The sequence below is a fragment of the Pseudopodoces humilis genome, chromosome 5 (genome assembly GCF_049639895.1).
Source record: "Pseudopodoces humilis isolate 2021_Gansu_Grassland_sample_001 chromosome 5, ASM4963989v1, whole genome shotgun sequence".
Taxonomy (NCBI): domain Eukaryota; kingdom Metazoa; phylum Chordata; class Aves; order Passeriformes; family Paridae; genus Pseudopodoces; species Pseudopodoces humilis.
In genome coordinates, this window is record NC_142204.1 from 39,779,203 (window position 1) to 39,800,819 (window position 21,617).

Sequence of the window (21,617 nt, forward strand, 5' to 3'; positions counted from 1 at the left end):
TGCAGTTTATTGAAATTTTCTAGCTCTAAGTAATCCACCTAAGTTTTACAGCTCTTAATTTAATCCAACTACTGTTTTTGTATCTCTCCTGGTCTAGTAACAAGTTTAGCATGAGAACTCATAAATTAACAAAGCTATATAATTGAAGTGTGTTAAAGGCAGTGTTCAGAAGAGAAGTGGTATTAACCTAATCCCTTTCCTAAGTCGGTGTATCAGAATCCTCTCTAGCATGTCTCTTAAATACAGTATTTTATGGGATCAGATTGCAACAATTTTTCCAGCAGCAATTACCTTGAGTTTCTTTTTTGCTAAGGAATATACTTTAAAAATTAAGGAAGTCATTGGTAGTACCCATTTGCAACAAGCTGGTTAGGAAACTAATTTGATTAGAATAGGCAGTGTGAAAAAAGGAGATTTTACTTTTTTCAAATGCACAAAGTTACAAATGTATAAAATCTTCAAAAGCTCCCCACCCAATCAAACAGCATTTACATGAGAAGTATCATTATTGACAAAGACTGCTGTCTGACTGTGTGCCTTGTTCTGTCAGTACCTAAATGTCATGTTCAGACAGCGCATAAAATGTTGTGACAATTTCTGCTTTTCCCAGAAGACACACAGTTCCATAAAAATCCTACCCCTGGAACTTTGCACCTGCAAACAGTAGGTTTCCTTTGTAAATTGAAGCAGAAATTTCTTTTCTTGTAGGTAACCATTCATACTGGAGAGAATCCCTGTCAAACATCTTGGCATTTCTCTCAATTTGGGATGTTGAGAATAATGTAATTTTTTGAACTCCTGAGAGCTGCGTTGTTCTCTTGTACCAATAGTTTAAAATTTTTCAACAGGATGCCAGTTGGTTTGGAAGGATAAAGCTTCTAGCAATGATTGCTGAAAAAGTACAGAGTATAAAATGATAATTTTTTCCCCAGTTTTCCTATTATTTAGGAGGGTTAACTGTTCTTTTTTTCTGCCATTAAATTATTATTGAGGTCAATACTTTGATTATAGTAATGATGAGATCTTTAGCTTGAATGTAGGGAAGTGAGAGAAAAATTACTCACTTCTAGTGTATATATAGTTTCATCCAAGGTTTTGAATTCTTATTCCTATTGCACATGCATTTGTTCTTGTTTCCTGGGTAACAGCATGTTTTACAAACTCAGATTTTTACCATGGTAGAAGTAAGAAAAGCTAATCACAGATAAGTATATAGCTATCAAAATCTTACTAAATCTTAAGCTTTTAAAATCTAAATTTCATATTTCAGTAAAATGTCTGCATATGCATGTCTTTACATATATGTATATAGGTTCTGGAATATAAAGGCATATATACTTGATTAAATTGTAGCAGAATTGCTAATTTATTTCATTTTATACCTACACACTTTCAAGATTAAAGATCTGCCTTTATTCTCTGCGGGTGGTATGTATATATGCATAGTTTATGTAGCTGAATCACCAGATATACTAAGAATCACTCTGAAATGAAATGTGTATATATAGTTATAAAAATAGATGGTTTATATTCAGGTTGAGATTTCAGGCTTCTCAGAATGTAAGCATTCTATTGTTTTCTGCCTATATGAAAATAAGATTTTTTTCTTGGGAAGCTTGTGAGATGCATCTAAACAACTTTATTCACAGAGTATGGGAGCTGTCTGGACTATTCTTTGAACTATAATGTTGAAAGACTTTTACAGCTTTAATTTGGGAAGGGCAATCTTGCCTTTTAAGAGCTACGAAAAAATAGTTGGCTGGCCAACATTTCATGTGGTAATCGTGTTTTTTTCTTACACAAAATATGTCAAAAATGATAGATCTTGATAATGCAATATTTATTCTTTTAAGCTGACAAAATCAGTCACATTAAGTAATTGTTATTACTGTGGTCTCTCCTGCCAGTAGTGCCTTAATGTAAGCAGTTCCAATCAAGCTCTTTTATTTTTCAACAGCTTTTTTATAGTGAAGAGAAAGCACTGTGTCTGCATCTTAAAGGAAATTTGTGTTGGTGTGAAGTTTTAATAGAGCATTTTTATTTTGAATTTGCACATTCAATATAATCTCCAGGTTTGAGAGAGGAAATCACAGAATTCTGATTTTATAGTATCTTCAGTTCTTTTGTCAGACAGTATCAGCTTAAGGTTTAGTTCTTGTCAATGGGCTGCATGCATCATCACTGCTCTCTAAACTCTGTGAGATATGGAAAATAAGGCTGTATGATCATCCTTCCAGTGTAAAATTAGTTTTAGAAAGCTTATAGGTGATCAGCTGAAGGATCTTTTTTCCTGCCTTGAATATTATTGGATTGTCCAAGTAAATTCCCTGTGTGATATAACCAGTCTCCCTTTGTCTTTTATGCCTTAAAGGCCATGAAAGTTAAAAGGGGCTTTTAAAAGTGATTGTGCACCATGTATTCCTCTCTCACTACAGACTGTCAGCTCAGCACTCAGAGAGGATTCCAGTTTTGGCTGTCAGCGAAGTGCCTGAGAGCCTCTCTGGGAATTGCAGATGGCCTAAGGAAGTATTTGAAAATGGTATTTTATATGCTGCCTATTGTAACAGTCTCCCCTATAATTTTCCCCTTGTTTTCCATGCAGTTTGATATATAAGATTAATTTCTGAATGCTATTACTATCAAATTTCTAAGTATGCAATATACAATATTTGTTTATATTTATAACCCATTAGCTAAAATGAATGAAGCACTGTTCATGCAAAAGGGAGAAAACTCATGCTCTGTCTGAATATTTATTAGTGTCTTTCAGTCTTCAGAACTGCTGGAAAAAATAGCTGGAATGAACCTCTGGAGGTTGTATAGTTGGTCTCCTAACCCAAGGCACTATCTTTGTCATTCCTCACAGACACTGTAGAAGAATTAAAAAATTTAGGTAGGAAGGAACTTCTGGTGGTTGCCTGGTCCAGCCTGCTGTTCAAGGCAGGGCCACCTTTGAAGCTGGGTCAAGTTGCTTAGGGCCTCCATTCAGCTGAATTTTGAATAACTTGGAGGATGGTAAGTCTTCTCTGAGAAACGTGCTCAGAAAAGTATTTCCACGCTTCCATGATTTTTTTCCTCTCTTCTATCTAATTAGAATAATTTGAGTTTCACTTTCTCTAACTTATATCTGTAGTCTTTTGTCCTTCCACTGTGAATCTCTGAAAAGAGCCTGGCTCACTCTTCTCCAGAATCTTTAAAACAGCACTTTTATTTCCCTTAGTCTTTTTCTGAAGGTTGGAAACCAAGCAGACTCAGCCTCTCTGCATACACTGCAGGCTCCATCCTTTCATCACTGCCATGGCCCTCCACTGGGCTGGCTTTAGAATGTCTCTGTCCTGAAGTGCTCCAGGTGAGACAAAATGCTGCACATGCTCTCTCACAAGTGCTGAATTGTGGTGAAGGACCATTCCACTTTACCTGCTGTCTGTGCTGATTCAGCCCAGTACGGAGCTGGTTTTCATTTCTACAAGGATGCACTGCAGGCTGATGTGCAATGTGTTGTCAGCCAGGGCCCCCCACTCCTTTTCAGTAGAGCGGCTTTTCTTTCCAGTTGGTGCCTGTGCTGCAGGTCTTGGCATTTGCTTTAGTTGAATTTCTTGGGGTTTCTGTCAGATCATGCCACTGCCCTTATCTGCTAAATGTTTTATCTTCCACCTGAATCTTCCAGACATTTCTGTAGAAAATGGAAAATAAATTTTCTTTCTTTTTCATGGTCTTTGATGTTTCTGTGTATTCTGTTTCCACTTCAGTCCTCTCTGCTTCTCTTTATTTCTTATTCTGATTAAATTTTACAGATCTTTAATCCATGCACACTTTTTTAAAAAAACCACAACTCTGATGTCTTAAATGTGGACAGAAAGATCCAGTTCAGACCTTACCAGTGTAGGAGAGCAAAGAAACAACCCCGTGTGCCACAATGCTCTTAAATATATCTGTATGATTGAGTAGTTTACCATAGTGGGTGTTGTGGAGCTGGGTTTAACTATTGAATGATTGTGGTAACCAGATGCTTTTCAGGATAATACCTACCTAATCACTTGTTCTTCATCCCCAGGTTATATAGCTGCATATTCCTGCTTATTGGAATATCTTGCATTTCTCCTTACTGAAAGACATCTCGTTTCTTTCAGATCATTACTTCAATCTGTTTATTTTCTATTCTAATCTGCTCGTCCAGAGTGCTTGCATTTGGTCTAAGATTGGTGATGTCTTGGGATTTATTCGTGACCTAGATAGATAAAAATGGAAATTGCACATAAAGGATTGCATATGCATAAGGTATAGAAAGTAAAATATTGAGTAGCAGTGGATCCACATCTTCCAAATAATTTCTTTTCTGTTTGGACTCAGTATAGCTTTCCAATCAGTTTTGCATTCACCCTGACATACGCAAACTTTCTTTAAGAGAGTGACATACATTGAATAGTTGTGAGAATATTTAGTTAGCACATATGACATCTGTTGTGCTCTGTCTACATGGTTTGTTGTCTTGCTGCTAATTTGACATTATTTAATCATGAGAGATCAGGTTGGCTGTTTGGTTTTTTTCCAGGCGTTGTTTGTTGATTTATTGTTTAAATGTTCTGTTTAATTTTTTCATCTCAGTATTTTCTTGAGTGAAAGTTTAGCACAAATCATATAAAGATCTTCCTCTCCATCCCTCTGTCTGCTTTAAGACCGAAGTTGACCTTTTCTAGTCATCTCCATGAGTTCTCAAAGATGACAACTAGTGGCTTTGAGACTCCAGAATTATAACAAGCCTGGATACCACATCTCCAGTTGCAATACCGAGGAAAATCTACCTCATGCAAATGTAGTGGAATTACCAGCAGCTGCTGAGATTTTGTCCAGTAGTCACATGTCTTACATGAAAGTGCCATGGGCTCTTTAAATAATCACAGATGACTGATCCTTTATTTTAGAACCACTTTGAAACTACTGGAAGAATCTGACTCATATTGGCTGTAACTGTGACTGGGAAGAAGAAATTAATTCTCTTTGTGCTTAATGGATGTTGATGTGCCTGTTAAAAATAAATACACATGAGTTTGAAAGAAGGTCCTCACGTGGCTTGAATATTGTGTTTCTTCACTTGCGGTCAGGCTATTTGCATAATTTAAACATTGTTTGGCATAAATTTTTAAGCAAATGTACACAGACGTTAGCATAACCCCGTTTCTAAATGACCCCCTGCAACTCCATGCAGCCAGTTTAGTATTGTTTCAAGTACTGTGCCTTTATCTGCTGGCACATTCACTATCTACTGACTTGCTGAGAGTGTAAAAAAATCCTCAAAAGTGTTTTCATTTGGTGAATACTTGTCAGTCTGTGTGTAACTCCTGGAGTTTGTGGTGTTGTGGTATTTGGCCCTTTGAACTCAGACTGCCATTGTAGGGGCAAAAGAGTATGGATGAGTGAGAAATGGAAAGATGTTGGTAGGATGAGCCAATGATTAACCCATATGCATTACTTCATTGTTTCAAGGTGCTGGTACTCTTTGTACTTCTATGAATCACTGTGATCATAGAAAAATTTGTGTTGAAAGGAACCTTAAAGGCCATCTAGTCCATCCTGTCCCCATCTCTGCCATGGGCAGGAACATTTTCAACTAGATAACATTGCTCAGAGCCCTGTCCAACGGACCTTTAATGTTTCCAGGGATGGGGCATCCACCTCCTCTTTGGGCAACCTGTGCTGATGCTTCACCACGAGCATTATAAAAAACTTGTTCCATATATCTAATCTAAATCGCCCCTCTTTCAGTTAAAAACCGTTGCCCGTTGTCCTGTTGCAACAGGCTCTGCTAAGAAGTCTGTCTGTATCTTTCTTATTGCCCCACTTCAATCCTGAAAGGCAGCAATGAGGTCTTCTTGGAAGTGGTTGGCTCAAAGTCCTCTTGGCTCAAAGTCAGCAGTGCTCTACCCAGAGTGAAAGGGCAGTTCTACTGCCTCAGTTATGAGCTGATGTCTCACAGAAATATGGAATTTTTTTTGCCTTGTATTTTGTAAATGGGCTTGTATTTTGGTTTTCTTGTGTTTTTCTCCTTCCCCTGTTCAGAAATACAGAGTTTTTGGAAATGTTAGCCCACTCTATAGGTTAGCTTCTCACTGCACAAACATGGAAAGATTCTGAAACTTGATCAGCTGAACAATATTGCCAATATAGGACTTCAAAATACTGTGCATAGAAAAGGGAAAAATAAGGAGAAGAATAAATTCAAAGAGTTAGTGGTGAAGGGTCTGATTTCATTTGCATTTTGTCTTTTGACTTGAAGGATGTCTTTAAATTACACTTTCAAGATTGCCTCTTAAATCTTGTCTGCCTTAAACTTGTACTTGAACTACAAGTTGAAATTCTCATTTACTTTAGTCCAGCAGCTAGTTTTAAAGCAGCTTATGAAATATTAATAGGCACACAATGCCTTCAACAATGTAGTTTTCAGAAACAATGCTGCCAGCCAAATACTCAGTGTCACGTTTTCCCTTTCACGTCTTGGAAGTGGAATCAGAGGGGATTCTGGGAAGATTGACTGCATTGGCAGATAGAACCCATCTCATTAAATTGAATTTAAACCCTTACTTGATGAGCTTAAACCTGATTCATAATTTTTTATCTTTCCCTCAAGAGGTTATTGAATCCACTAGGTAAAATAAAGGACATAAATATTCATAAATCAATCATGTGTTCCCATTAGTATGTACTTGATTTTAACCCAACTGGTCTACATACTATTAAGGAACATAGTCTAGTGTTCCTAAATCAGACAATCAGACTTTTTCCAAAATTAGTGACAGAAACTCTTCCATTCCTATGTTCATTTTGAATACAAATACACTGTGTGAAAGACTTGATATATCTTAAAGCCAGGTGTGCAAGTTGGATTTTTTTCCTCCAACTCTTGCAGGCTTTGGTTTTGCAGATACCTGCCAAGTGTTAGCTTTTGGATTCATGAGTAACAGTTGATGACATCAAGGATGTGAGCTGCAAAAGACAGGGTCTTTCATGCTGCCATTTCCTTTTGGTTGTCATAAAGTAACCACTAAAGCTTGCATCTGACAAATACCTCTCCTTCTAAGTCATAAAAACATTGGATGGTTTGGGTTGGAAGGGACCTTAAAGATGATCTAGTTCCAACTCCCCACCATGGGCAGGAATGTCTTCTCCTAGATAAGGTTTCCAGAGCCTCAACCAACCTCGAACATTTGCAGGGTTAGGGCATCAACTTCAGATGGTAGAAGTTTTCCCACTGGCCTCAGCAGATGCCAGTATTCAGAGAAGGCATTTTTAAAAGTAGGAGTAAACAAAATAAAAAAATTAACATAGTGACCAAGAGAGAATCCGGTCGAGATATTTTGCATTTTAAATCCAAAACCAAACTATGTACAATTTAGATGGAAGCTGTGTCTGTTCCTGGGCATGGTGGCATGAAGCTCAATTTTATTTTTTTTTCAGAGTCTTTCTGATTTCAAAGTCGTTCTATCCCTGTGGGGAATCAGTTATTGGGATAGGTGTTGGTGAGGTGGACATGGTGGATCTTCCGGAAGAGAATCATTTGAGACAAAAAAAAAAATAAGAATGTACTTAGAAGCAACCAAGCAGTACTACGAATTAACTTTTGTTTGCTTTTTATTTTATTTTTTTCTTTTAGGATGCAAAATGCTTATTTTTCAAATTCTTTGTTTATTTACAGTAGTTTACAGTACTCATTAGAGATCCTAAGTCCTTTTCAGAGTTTTGCAATTCTTATTCAGTTAGTCTTCTTGGTAATTGGACTGAAAAAAATGTTATTTGATGTATTCAATAAGATTTGAAGTGGTAATGAATCATTATGTCTTGGAACCGAAGAGGATTTTTTTTTAGGTAACTAAATCATTAAAAAAGGTACATTGTTGTACCTTTTATATTTGGCCGTACTCTGGTGTGTAGTATCAAATGCAGTAGGAGTATCAGAAAACAATAGCTATCCCTTAAGAAAACAGCATTGGAATTTTTCCTTTACTTTTCCCTTTAAAATAAACATCAAAGTAGATTCAACCCACATGAAAAATCCTGATGAATTGATGCCTGTGTTCTGTAACATTTCATCAAACTTTCACACAAGGCCATCTATTTTCACTGGCTTCACAAACAGAAAACGTTTGGTTTTGACAGTGTATTAGAAAAATAGCATACAGGTTTACTTTTTATGTTTTGACAGTAAAAATAATTCTAGGAGTACTACATATATAAAAAATTAGCTTCTTCATTGTCTCAGCATTTTTAATTTCAAAATGGAATTTTTCATGACGGTTCAGACACACGGTTCATTAATACACTTTTAGTGACTCAGTTTGTAAAGTCACTGTAAAGTGAAATCAGAGTAAATGTGACCTAACTTTGCAATTCTGCAAAATGTGTAACAAAGGGACTAGCAAATTAAGTGACTTCATCCATCTGTGGAATATTTCAAGGTCACACCTTTATGGGCTACAAGATTTCTAACTAAAAAGACAGAGGATGACAGTACTTACAGTTTGATAATGTTTGCTTACTAAGCGTGAAATGAAATTTAACAGTGCAGCATGTCTACATTTGTAAATTTATTGTGGTTGTTTAGACTTCTTGGAAAATGAAATGTCAAGCTACTGCTCTTGGCTTCCGGGATGTGATTTTTAGGCCCAGCAGAAAAGTTCACTTTGTAAACTTTTCTTCTTTAAATGAGTGTGACATTAATTTTTTTAATGTATTTCTTAAGCAAAACTAAACTCATGGCATGACTGCATCTGAACTTAGGATGTGGCAATACCTGCGCAGCTGGGAGCATCTGATGCAGCGGCTGCTGATTTTCATAGTCCTTGCTACCACCAGGCATCATGTTCAGCTCAGTGGGACAGTGAGAGATGTTTACCTCTTAAAAGATTACTAGATTGATATCCTATATCATAGCAGTACAAAAATTGTGTCATCTACACCTCAATAAGTAGTGCATGAAGTAATTTGCAGGAAAGACAAGAGTAGAGATTAGGATGGTCAGTTGTAAATACCTGAGACACCTTTTTTTTTAAGGGATTGAACTCAGACCTAAGGAGATTTTCTTTAAGGAGAAAGAAGAATTGCAGAATAGTTTTGTAGTTAATATAAATAAAAGACTTTTAATTGTCAGTCAATACCATGTGATAGTCTGCACAAAATTGTATAAAACCAGGCAGAATGCATGAGCGTGTCTATTGAATTGTTCTAGTGCTTCTGAGCAAAATGTTAATGGTTGGGTAATCCAAATATCAATAATTAACAAGTCAGTTTGTAAAATACACATGCTGTCTGAATTTGCTTCTTTTAGAGCGATAGATGTATTCTGAGCATCTAAAACAGTGAAAAGGTTTCTTGGGATATTTGCAGTAGTTATAAAATTGTTTGGGATAGTGAAGTTTTAGCTGTGTCAGTTTTGCACAGTAACTGATAATGATTTAACCGGTGTGGTGTAAAATTTCCCTAGTATTTTCTTTTATTATTTTGTTAATGTTGGTGAAAACAGGTCTCCGAGTATCTTGGTCTCTTGAATCTTGAGGGGATTAATGACAAACTGCCACTTCATGTATGTGTTAGGAAATAAGAAATTTGCTCTGAGCAGGATATTAATTTTCTATGACTAATAATTAACAGAGACGAATGCTATGTATTTCTTGATATGCACATTTTTCCTTGTGTGACCAAATATATCATACAGTACAAAAACTCCAGGAGTTGTGAATTCCCACATTACAATCTGTGTATCAAGACAGAAGCAATGCCTGAAGGTATGGATTATACTGAAGAGCACGGAGCAGAGTGTGAGGATGAAAATGATTGTTAATAAGTGTTGTAAAGTGGATGTGTTAGGGTTGACTTCTTGAGAAGAGCTTGAAAAGCATTTGTATTTACCATTGATGAGGAGTGCCATGGGAGAGGAATGAAGTAAATCCTGGTATACAAAGCATCACTAAAGAGAAGTTTGAAAAATCAGACTGTGTTGTCTCTGCTGAGTGTCACAGAATGTAAAATCCAAGTAACCTTTTGTTCAGGAGCTATCAGCTTTCAAAGAGAAGAAACCTCAATTATTCTGTTGCTTCTGAAATGTATGCTGAGGTCAAGGATCTCATAGTCTTTACAAGTAAAATCAGAATTATTTGTTATGACCTTTATTATTACCCTGTAAAGAGTGCAACACTGAACAAGTGATTATATTTAGTCCCACAATTTTATATGGCAAAGTTGTTATTGAAAGAGTGAATTTACAGCAGAAAATGTCAAACTGTATAGCAGAAGTAAATGAGATTCAGAAGCCTAGGATGTGATGCTTGCTTTTATTTTTTTTGTTTTGTTTTGTTTTTTTGGGTTTTTGTTTGGTTTTTTTTCCTCTCTTTGGTTTGCTTCTTAACATTCAAACACAGGAAGGCTGTCCTCGTGGAGGACAGAGCAGACAATTTTGAAGTCTGTGCATTTGCTTTGTCTGTATTTCCTTTGTTAACATCTTAGGAGCAGCATTAAGCAGATTTTCTCTCTCTTTTTTTTTTTTCTTTTAATTTTTCATTTTTCTGTTCCCCTGGATGGAAAAAGCTGGACTTGAACTAGGAAACAAATTACAGACTGAACAGCAGAACCTGTTCTGTGCCCTTGGAATGGGAACAGAAGGGAAGTGAAACCTCATACATAAAGAGGTGTCAGCAGCTCTCATTTCCCAAACTGCGGTTTGGCGTGAGACAGATGAAGTACCACACTAATGTTCAATGGGCCTTGCTATTGAGGGCTGGTGGATGGAAACCTCGATCCTTCAGTGCTGTGGACATGTACTTGGGCCTCATTACTGTGAGGTTACCTGTGAAGTTGTCCTTTTTGCCTTTCAAGTCTCTTTATTGTTCTTTTTACTGTATGCTTTGCAGTTTCAGATTGTTTAAAGACAACAGGAATTACTTAAAACTGGACATGGAGAGTGTTGAGAGAGAAGGAGAAGGGTTAATCCATCTGAAGAACTGGATTCTTCATTGCAATCATGTTGGCCTGTGCCTCTAGGGCAGTGGACTCCAGATGGATGATTTAATTTGCATATATATTTACATAGTCTTTTTTTGTAAATTCATGTGATCATAATGAGGAATTTCTCTGTAGTAGTCTTTTCTAGACAATTAAGCAGAATTTTCTTCTTGTCAGAGCTCACCTGCAATAAAATATTTCTATTTATCTACTACATCTTGACCCTGATAAAATGTGGAGCTCAGGACATAGCTCAACTTTCTGTATGCCTGTGGTTTTTTATCCCAGAGGTACTTCTCCATTACTTCAATTTCACAGTTACTTCCAGATTTTTCATATTCTTCCCTTCCGATTTCTTTCCCGTTGCCCACCTTTTATTACTTCTAACTGCTCTTTCAGTTTACTAATTATTTAAATAAATTAATTAATAAATAATAATTATTTATTATTATATATATATATATATTATATATAAATGTCAGTAAATTACAGACATTTCTTGTTGCAATAATTGGTTCATCAGAGAAATGTAAAAAATGACTGGTGGATGTTTTCAATAATGAAATATAACAAGGTGTTTACTGCTCTTCTAAACTAAATATTGGTATGACAGGAGGGGGAAAGCAGAAAGTCTCTTGCATGAACTCTTACATGTAAAGAGATGTTGAATATTGATTCTTCTGTGACTTACCTTGAATCTCACACAGTGTATTTAAAGAGGTCTTCCACTGTCAATTAACTGTGAAATCCCACTTTCTGCAACTTTTTTTGATGGCACACTATAGCTCCTGTGGTCTGCAGCCTAAGAAAATATTTTGATGCTTTTGTTCTAAGAATTTCATTTAATGTATTAGGTTGGTATTTTTGTTCTGGCCAGCTGTAATTTCATAAATTAATTATTCATGCTTTCCAGTGCTCTATGTGCATTTTAATTATTGTTTAGAGTTGAAATGTACAGTTGTTGAAAAATCAAAAATTAGGGAAATATAATGGCTTTATACTCAGGGAGGAGTAAAAACAATATCCAAATTCTAAACCACTTCTTCATATGTATTTCATAGTTGATTTGAGATACCCTTTGTGCATAAAACAGACACATGATGCAAAATCTTGGTAGTGTTCCCTCTAGCCATTTGCTACATTCCTTTAGAAAGATGAAAACACCTTTAATTCAGACTTTCCAAAGAGCTGTGTTCTAGTTTTAGTATTTTAAATTTCAGTCTACTGCTTTAACCCTGAAGGGGTTTTACAAATGGTTGAAATAGTTCTCTGCTTAGCTTTTCTTGTAGAATGATTATTGGTGTCACAAAACATTAAGGAAATTCAAATCTTTTTTGTACTTAATTTTACCTGAGCAGTATTTCCTTGGTGGTGGTAAAGTTAGCATATTTGTATATTCTAATTAGTCACTTACTTAAAGCCAAATAGGTTAGAAAGATAAGAAAAAAATAGAATGTATGCAAACGGCTTTAGCTGAATTGAAGGGAGGGAAAAAAGTGTCTTTTTCCCTGAAGCATACATTCTGCATGAAATTCAACTTGACAAGTGACCCTTTCAAAACAGCACCACAAAGATTTCTCGGCATTCTCCATATATGAGAGGCAGCATTCTTGTATTGTACACACAAGCAGTCCCCCAGTCCCCTCTAAATGAAAGTAGCCTCTTCTTCTGTCCTTTGTGTTCTTTTTTACCCTCATCCCTGTGTTGGCATTCACATTTGTGAGCACAGTTTTATGTGAGAAAATTTTGCGAATAGGCAAAACCACTGGGGATGTTAATACAAAATAACATGTATGATAAAATACAGTAAGGAACTCAAGTTCTTTATTTCAAAGTGTTGAAAATGTGTGTGTTCACTTGTAAAAAAAATGAAAAAAGAGGTAAAAGAAAAAATATTTGACAGTTAACTTAATTTACAACTAGGTGACGCAAAAGGTGAACTACAACTCTCAAGTCTTGCATTAATTTAGGACCAGAAGACAAAAATGTTCCATAATTCTGTGTGAGCAGTTAATAACAAGAATGTATGACTTGTGCAACTGAATGTAATGCATTAAAACCTGAGCAAACTGATGATTTAACAGTGTATAACAAGCATCAGATCTTAAAAGTAGCAGTAACGGATCAGCAGTATTTTATCACCATCCAGTTCTCCTGGAGCAGCATTCTAGAGAGAATGCACTGGTTATCCTGCATGTATATAAACTGTCACATGGGAGAGATGTGCAGTGTAATACTGAGTATGTCCCATGCCTTCAATGCTCTTTTTAGATGTCTTTAGGAAGAGAACAAAACTTGTGTTCAGAATCTGGCTTGACAGTGGGGTCTCGGGTGGGGCAGTGGTACCTCAGGGGCTGTTGGGCTGCTGCTAGGTACTCCTCACACACAATATTGGCTTTGTACACAGCACTGCTTCTGCATATATGGGCCATATGTTGTTATAGAGTGTAATAGATTGTTGATTACAGGCATTTTATCATTTTCAAGTTGATAAGCTCACATTTTGCACCAAGATACTTAGGGCAAGGAGTGGAAAATTGCAGCCTTGACATGAGCAATTATCATGGTTGAACAAACATCACTTGAAAAACTAGAAAGTCAGGAAAGATGATACTGTAAGATAAATAAGGGGAATAGTTCTTTTGTTAATTATTGCTGCTCTTCAAAACAATGACAGCAGATTATCAAAGACATCCCTCAGCTGAAGGAGAACCGGAGAAGAAATGATTGGTTCTTCCCTTTGAGGTCTGCTGTTCCTTTATGCTTAGGGGTTTGAGGGAGGTGGGAAAAAACCTGTCTCATCTAGTCAGCTAACCCCCAAGAGCTGTTTATATAAATCGTAATTTTTGTATTGTCCATGTAAAATTCTGTAGTTTTTTTTCCACAAGAGTAACCTGAAGCAGGTAGATCTCTGCAACTGCCCTTGTGTGCTCTCTTACATCATTGCCTCCCAGTAAGGGACATTCATTCCCCCAGCAGAAGACTTTTAGGGGCTGCCCAGAGAAGCAGAGGGAGATACAGGGGAGAGTTCATGTGTCTAAAATGTTCTGCTTTTAAACACTGAAACATACTGATTAACAGGGTGCAAAATACCTGCCCCAAACTGTTAATATTTGGTGCGCATTCCATTCTGTATTTATGATGCAACACATTAGAGAGTCTTGCTTCATATACAGGCTCTGGTTTCAAAGCATCATGTTTGCAAGTCCACTCAAATGGAAATACTTGTTAAATATTTACTACCTTGGTGTCTTATCCTTGGATACCAAGATGTTTTTCCTGCTGCTTTTTCCAAATACTGGAAAAAGTGCTGTAGAAAATAAGTATGTCATTTGTGAAAGTTTACCTTGATAACTGTATAGCTAATTTTGTGAAAATAAAATATTGAATGCAGATATTTCACATGATGAGAAACCTAATCTTTGCTCTGTGTGGGGTATAAAGACAAGTCTAGAAAATTATCCATGGCTGCAAAAGCATTTATGCTTCAGTTCAACTTTTCGAAAAGGACTGTCTTATTTATGTGGGTTTTATTATTGCTATGAAGTCTTTTCCAGTAAGTCACTGACAGGAGATTGACCCAGTTTGATGGAGCTTCTCCTTAACTTAAACAAATTAATTATCATAATGGAGTATGCAAATATCATCTAATCAGTGCCACATGGCAAAATTTTTGTTATGCCAATCATGCTGGAGACAGCACGACAGTCCTTGCTTCTTCTAAGAAGTCCACTTGGAAATGGTAATAGAATGTTTGCTTTGATTGGAGTAGGCAGAAAGGATGAGCCAAAGAGCTTCAGACATATTTACATTGCAACTTTCTGTTGTGGCATTAAAACACCAGAAAATTGATTCTCCAAATTCTGGTTCAGAGACAACTTCAGAATATAAACCAACGTCTAATTTTATGCCCTCTGGGTATAATTATCCTATTCTCTTTGTCATTAAGGATGAAACTCATTGTCATCTCCGATGTTTTGCGTTTTAAAAATTTGAAAGCCAGTGTTTGTTTCTTTCTCTTCTTGTCCTGTACAATCAATATGCCTTTCTGAAACTGCTGTATACCTTTATTAGTTTCTGCTTTTTTATTTCTTTTCAAGCAGAAGGTTGCAAGAACCATGTTCATGTTCATTATGAAATGAGTTCTTCTTCACAAGAAGCTGCAGAAGGGTGAATCCTGAGCAATGGGGAAAGCTGTAGTTAGGCTGTTTATTTGTGGTTTTTTTCTAACTACTGTGTTTATGAAACTGGGTTCTCTGTGTACACCTTTGAAAGTAGGGCTATGATTAAATATTTACAGGTATGGCATGAGGAGTAGCTAATGAATGTCTCCAGTATTTTCAACAAACAGTAACTGTGGTATGTAATGCATATGAAACAAAAGTTTTGTTCAGAAGTCTTACTAGTATAGTAAAGCACTTAATGCTCCAACTTGTATTGATATATAACAACAATGTCCTCAGTTAAGGTATTTCCTTCTATTTAAATTGCCGTGAATGCCACAGTATTTTAGTTCACAGAAAATCTAGTCAAAAGCTTAGCTTGCTCTATGGCTTTTTTCAAAAAGTATGTAAAAATTCTGAAGTTATGTGTGTCTGCTGTTTGCATTCACGTAAAAGGAAATGAGTATATGATTTACATGCTGGCAGGATTGTCAGTTTGTGTGTTAGAAACCGTGGGGCTGCTTCTGCATCTTTGGCGTAGGAGATGGAGCCCGGTGTTTGTAGGGAGCAGTAGGTGGTGGGATAGAGTGAAGTGCAGCAGAGCTTGAAGCCCCTCTGCTTCTCTGGGGAGAGCTTGTGTTCCCCCGAAGCCCCTTCGTACTTTACACACAACATAGGTGGGAGCTATTGCCATGAGCACTGGCCAGTAATACCATTTTGTGCATTGTTTTTTTGCTTTACTATAGAAGCCATATATCTGTGTGATGCACCTCAGGAGCATGGGAGAGATGGGGAAGTCCATTGCACAAGGTAATAATGTACTTTCCAAAGCTCAGAATTTGCCCAAGCTTACATTGGTTCTCTCTAGAAAGTGGTCAGGCAGTTGATGTCCTGCACCTGCTGCTTGTGCTGCTACTTCAGAGCATTTGGTTGCTCTCTTATCTGCTTATCTGCTTATTTGCTTATGTTTCTTGTTATGGAGAGCACCAAAATCTCTCTGGGATGTGCTGAGGACTAGGGAAGCTGCTTCTTCTGCTGCATGTTTAGTAACAGAGGCACTGGAAAAGGTTGTATTTACTTAATAAAAACCAAGTATGTCTGTTTGATTCCAGTTTTGAGCTTTCATTTAGAAGACAGTTTAAAAACCAGAAAGTTTAACATTTTCTCCTTTTTTAAAAAACTTTGTAATTTTTAATTGAACTTAATTTAACTTCATGGAGCAGTGATGGCTGCAAGACTTCTGTCTTGACTGTTCCTGACACCTGCCAACACCTTTTTCACATCTGTTGGGGAGAGTCCTCAACGGGGCAACAAACCAGTGTTTCCCTCCCTGAAAAGAGAGAGTGCTGCCTCTGCTGTAGGCTACATCTTTGGTTTTCATGTTTCGTGACAGTAATGTTTTTGCTGCTTGGTGGCAGAGCACAGAAGAGATGCAAGTTGAAACCTTTAAAACATACAGTGATCCCTTCCTAAAGTCCATAGGTGAAGTTTTATTGGCTTGTTTATTTTTGGTAATATGCCTATGATATTCCTCTAAGGTCTTTACCATTTGAAAGTTGAAAGCTGTGTGATAAAAACAGACTTGTAATGAAACACAACCTCCTTATAGAAGTTTCACTAAAAATAGTTCTGGTGGTGCCCTGGGGGTGTTCATCAGCTAGCGACAGCGGCTGCATTTTCACAGCAGGAAACGCAGGGCTGGTGAGGTCAAGGAGGATGAGTCTGTATTCCTGTGGGGAGCTTGGCAGGAGCATCCAAGGGTTTTTGAACTTTTACAGGTAAAATGAGTGTGGGTTTGTGACAATATTGTCTTAAAATACCTGGAAAGCTGAAAGAAGCCCAGAAGGATTCCTTTTCCATCTTTCAGTGTGTGTTTGTTTTAGGATCGTCAGGTATTAGGTCTAGCTGACCTTTACTTAAAACTTTCGCGTTTCAAAACTAGAACATTCCAACTTAATATTGATCAATCTCTGCATACTTCTTTTGAAACAGAATTGCTAAGTTACAATCCTGGTTTTTGCTTTACTTCTTTTGTGCTTTTGAAAACAGTGCCCTGATTTACTCTTTGCAAAATGACTCACTGAAATGTCTGCATTTCCTAATCCCTACTCTGCGTGCTCTTCCTTTTCCAAATGATGAACCTGTAAAATCTGTTTTACAGGAAGATTTTCTGACTTCCTTATGCTCCTAAGTGCAAAATGGTATCTCTTGGGAGCCTAGATGCAAGTGACCACGTTCAGCACATAGTTTGACTGAGGTTACTGCTTGATCCCTGACTGGTGCCAACAGACAGGAGAGGTCCTGCTGGACTAGAGATTTCACTGGGCTTGCAGGAACGTGATTACAATAAAAAACCCCTGACAGATGTCAACGTGATAGGATTCGAGCAGTCACTGCTTTTGTTTTTGTGTGGGAAGGAAACTTCATCAGAAACACGGATGAAATTCCAGCCTTATCTTAGGGAATGCATGTGGGTTTCAGGCACGCAGCAAGAGAAGAGAGCCAGCGCTTTTTCAGGCTTTTTGCTTCTCTCACCGTGTGCAGAGGATAATCTGCTGCACCTTAATTTTAAAGTTTTTTGAACTCTGCTGGGATTTGAAATGAGTATTGTCACAGTGTGCTTGTGATGTCGCTTCCTTTGTTTGCCTATTGCCATATGCCCTGGCCAGCTCCATAGGAGACCTGTCTGGAGTGCCTTTTAATGTTTAGATCCAGCAGTGATTAGAATACACTAATGCCCAGTGGGTATATGTGTCATTTTTTAACAGCTGCCGAGCTTTCTCCCTGCTGCTCCAATTAACACATTCGGCGCACACTTGCCGGTGAGTGGGCTGTGTGTATGGATTAAACCACTTTGCTGTTTATTCATCCAGTGCATGAGATGCCAGAAATGGATCGGCGTGTTTCCTGTCCTTACAACAAATGAAATCAAACGTGCTCCTGAGCCTGTGCCCGGGTAGATATGAGGGCAGCATTTAACTGCTGAATGGAAACCTGTTTTGCCTTGAGATATGGTTCAGTCCATTGACTAACATCTATCCCCGCCTCCCAGCCCCTCTTCAAATGATGGAGACACAGGATAGAGAGCTCTCAGAGCTGGGCTTCCCCTTGCTGGCAAGCAGGTCTCTTCAACTTTGTCCTCTGATGCTTTAATAACAGCTTGAAATCCTGAAATTCTCCTTTTGCTTCAATGCTTTCCTCCTTTATTTATTTTCAGGTTGAAATATTCCAGTCACTAGATTTGATAAAGTGTGTCTGTGTGTGTTGTCCCTTTTTTTTAAAAAAAAAGGGAAAACAATATGCTTCCTAGTCACAGCTGAGATAAGGGAGGGGTTGTTTGATGGTAGCGGAGCGGCTGGTGGGAGCTGCAGCTCTGCTCCAGTGCTTGATTCATGCTGGGACAGCAATTTGTGAAGCACAGGGCGAAGGGGGCTGCTGGCTGGGGCTGTGAGTGAGGAAGGAGATGGAGCGCTTCTTGGGCTTTGTCAAGCAGATAAGAAGATCGAGAAGAAGAAAAGGCAAAAAGTACCGGCCAGAGGAGGATTACCACGAGGGCTATGAGGATGTGTACTATTATGCCTCAGAACATTTCCGAAGTAAGTATTTTGCATAACCTCGTTTTCCTTTGGCTGTGATAAATGTTATGTTCTTAAGATGCTTAAACTCCAAAAATGCAAGCGCTATTTCTCCCTTGATAGAACCTGAGCCTCATGTATGTATTAAAAGTCAGTTCCTGTGAGAGCTCTTTCTGGCTCTGCTGCCGATTAACAATACAAAGCATCTGAAGTGGCACAGAAGCTCGCAAAGTAAAGAGGGACTGTCTGCAGACCTGGTGAGATTTCAGATGCAGTTAATCCAGTCTGACTGCTGGGAACCTTTTGTTAAAATGCTGTATTGAGAGGTGAGTAGGGTGGCGGTAGCCCTTGTAGAGTGCCTTTGGAAGGCTGTGTGGATATTTTTTAAAGCACTACAGAGGCAGTGAGCGCTCGTTTGTAAGTTGAAGTTGATGATTAATGTTTGGTATTGAGGTAGAGTCAGTTTACTAAGCCTCTGCTGTGACCTGGTCTTTTCAATAGTGAGTAAATTGGGTGGGCTGGTTCCTCGCTGCAGGTCCAGGACCACTCCTGGAGAATTAAGTGGGGATTTTTTTTTTGCTGTCACTCACGTGATGGCACTCAGAAGCTCTGCCAAAACCAAAATAAACTACCCGCTCAGAAATCCCTGTGTGAACTGTATGCTCGACCCTGCAGCCTTCTTAGAGTTTGTCTGCTGTGCCTGTCAGGCTTCAGAGCTGCTGGCCTGCCATGGTCTTCTGGAGGAGAGGATGTGCCCAGAGATGCCCACAGGGAAGGTGGGAAGGAGGGAAGCAATGCTCAGCCCCTTCCTGGGGTCTTGTGCAGCACTGTCAGGGCGAGGTGGTGGCAGTAGAACCAGCCATGAGCAGAAATTGCCTATTTCTGCTGTTTTGGCCACTGGTTTGGGACCTTTGCAGTGAAGCTGTGCCTTGTTGAGCTGCTGAAGTTTGATGCACTTTTTTGTTGTTCTGTACCATGTGAGTGGCTGTCAGTATTTTTTTTGCTTCATTTTCACTTTGCTAAAATAAATCATGGTGTTGTTTGTTTTAAGATAGAATGATAAATGTGATTGTGCCTTACAGCACCAGAGAATTGCTGTCTTGTGAAACATGAGGAAACAAAAGAGTTGCTTTTATTGGCTTTCTCCCAGTGTGCCATGCTTGCCTATCTCCGAGAGAAATTAATGGAGGGTGCTTGGTTGTTTACTGGGCTGCTTCTTGATACAATTTTGTTTGTTTTTCATTTTTAAGCAAATTCATCATGCTGATATTAAACTATGTAATTTATTTATGTAGTTAAGAGGGAGTTCTTGCAAAAAAAAGACCTGCTGGGGGGCAATGCAGGCATAATGGGTAACATAGTGACATAAATTCTGCTACACAAAATCTACTACAGAAGAATCAAAAAGTTTTAAATCTGTTAAGCACTGCAAAATTTGAAAATGATCTATGTTTGTGAAAGCATGTAACTTTTTCTCACTTTAATATGTAAATCAAAATAACATGTCAAATCCGTATGTCAGAATATTTCCCTAGCTGATTGTTGTTGTCGAAGGTCCTTTAAAGAAGAAAGCAAAGCCCCTTCAAAAACTGTCAAATGTAATAATGATTTCTTGAATGACAATTAATAAATTATTAACTCCTAACTTAATGTATGGCACTAAGATTGAGGCAAATATCTAATAGGTTTTTCCTTTTACTCTACTTAGAAAATAAAAGAATAATATACACTTCAGCTTGTGGAGGTCATAAGTATTTCAGACTGGATGAAATGTGTGTCAGATTTTGAAGTGCTGTTTACAGCAGTGTTCAAGTACTCAGATTGAATTGAACTCAGAATAGCACACAGCCCTGTGGAGGTGGATGCACAAAGAGTTAGCTACTTCTTACAGTTACTTAAACCAAACAGTCACAGGAGATTTGAGCCATGCAGTCTTCATAGAGATATCATCCCAAGCACAGTTCCTCCTCAAGTGCTTTTGTCTGGTCTTTCCATGTGCTTTATGTGTTAGTTTTCCTCAGATAGGTGTGGTAGTTTCTTAAAGCGATGTGCAAAATCTGAAAAGAAGCTGCTGGTGCTACTACAAATGCTCTCTTCAAATTGAATTTCATGTATTTGGGACAATGAAATGTTTCATATTTAATTTAATTATGGTCTGGTGTTACACTGTTTACAGTACAAATTTAGAGTAATTGCAGTGCTTTTAATAGCCATTCCTTCTGCAGTCGTTTGCTTAGAAGAATGTGTGCTTGCAGGAAAGATTGTATTTATTGTTACGATTTTTAGAATATCAGAGCTAATGAAATCAAATGCCTATTGTTCATTCAACTGAATAGAGCTGGAGCTTTTTTAGATTTAGTTTCCTTTCTCTATGTTGTTAGGCATCCCTTCTCCATCATCATTTATGAGTTATATATCCAATTAGCCAGTACGTTTGAAGATTGTCTGAGACAATCACTTTATGAGCTTGTTATTCTCTCTCTCCCCCATTTGTAATACAGCTTAGAGTGTTGTACGGGGAGGCAGAATTAATGGAAAAATGCAGGAACTACATTAGAATAACCGCAGGATCAAACAAAGGCAACAAAGTTAAAAACAAAATAGGCCTCTGGGAATCACAGGAAAAAGGTGACTTTAGTTTGTCCTCAGCCCAGCTGTGCCTGGATATTCACATATTGTCACTCCCACTGTTTGGTATACTGTCTTTACTCCTCTGAAGCTTTACCATGGAAGATGTTAGCTGTGATATTGGGACACAGCTGGATGAAGAGAACATGCAATGCTGCCTAAAGCTCCGCAAGTTAAAAAAGATACCCCAGCTCCTGAGGCAGATGTGTTTTTTCTTGGACATTTCATCCACTTGTGTTCAGTTAATGGATAACCTTATTTT

The 21,617-nt window shown here is 37.8% G+C and overlaps 1 protein-coding gene across 5 annotated transcripts in view; it reads left to right on the top strand.

Annotated features, from left to right (window-relative positions):
* The window catches only part of GRIP1 (glutamate receptor interacting protein 1), a 314,081-nt gene that overhangs the window by 77,158 nt on the left and 215,306 nt on the right, over positions 1-21,617 (top strand). For 4 of the 5 annotated variants that reach the window (XM_088054740.1, XM_088054743.1, XM_014248866.2 and 1 more), the window contains exon 1: positions 18,608-18,748. The exons of the other annotated variant lie outside the window; for it this stretch is intronic. In XM_088054740.1, coding sequence (XP_087910866.1) covers positions 18,616-18,748 — 133 coding nt within the window. In that variant the 5' untranslated portion in view covers positions 18,608-18,615. Of the gene's footprint in view, positions 1-18,607; positions 18,749-21,617 lie in introns of those variants that run through there. 5 annotated transcript variants of the gene reach the window in all.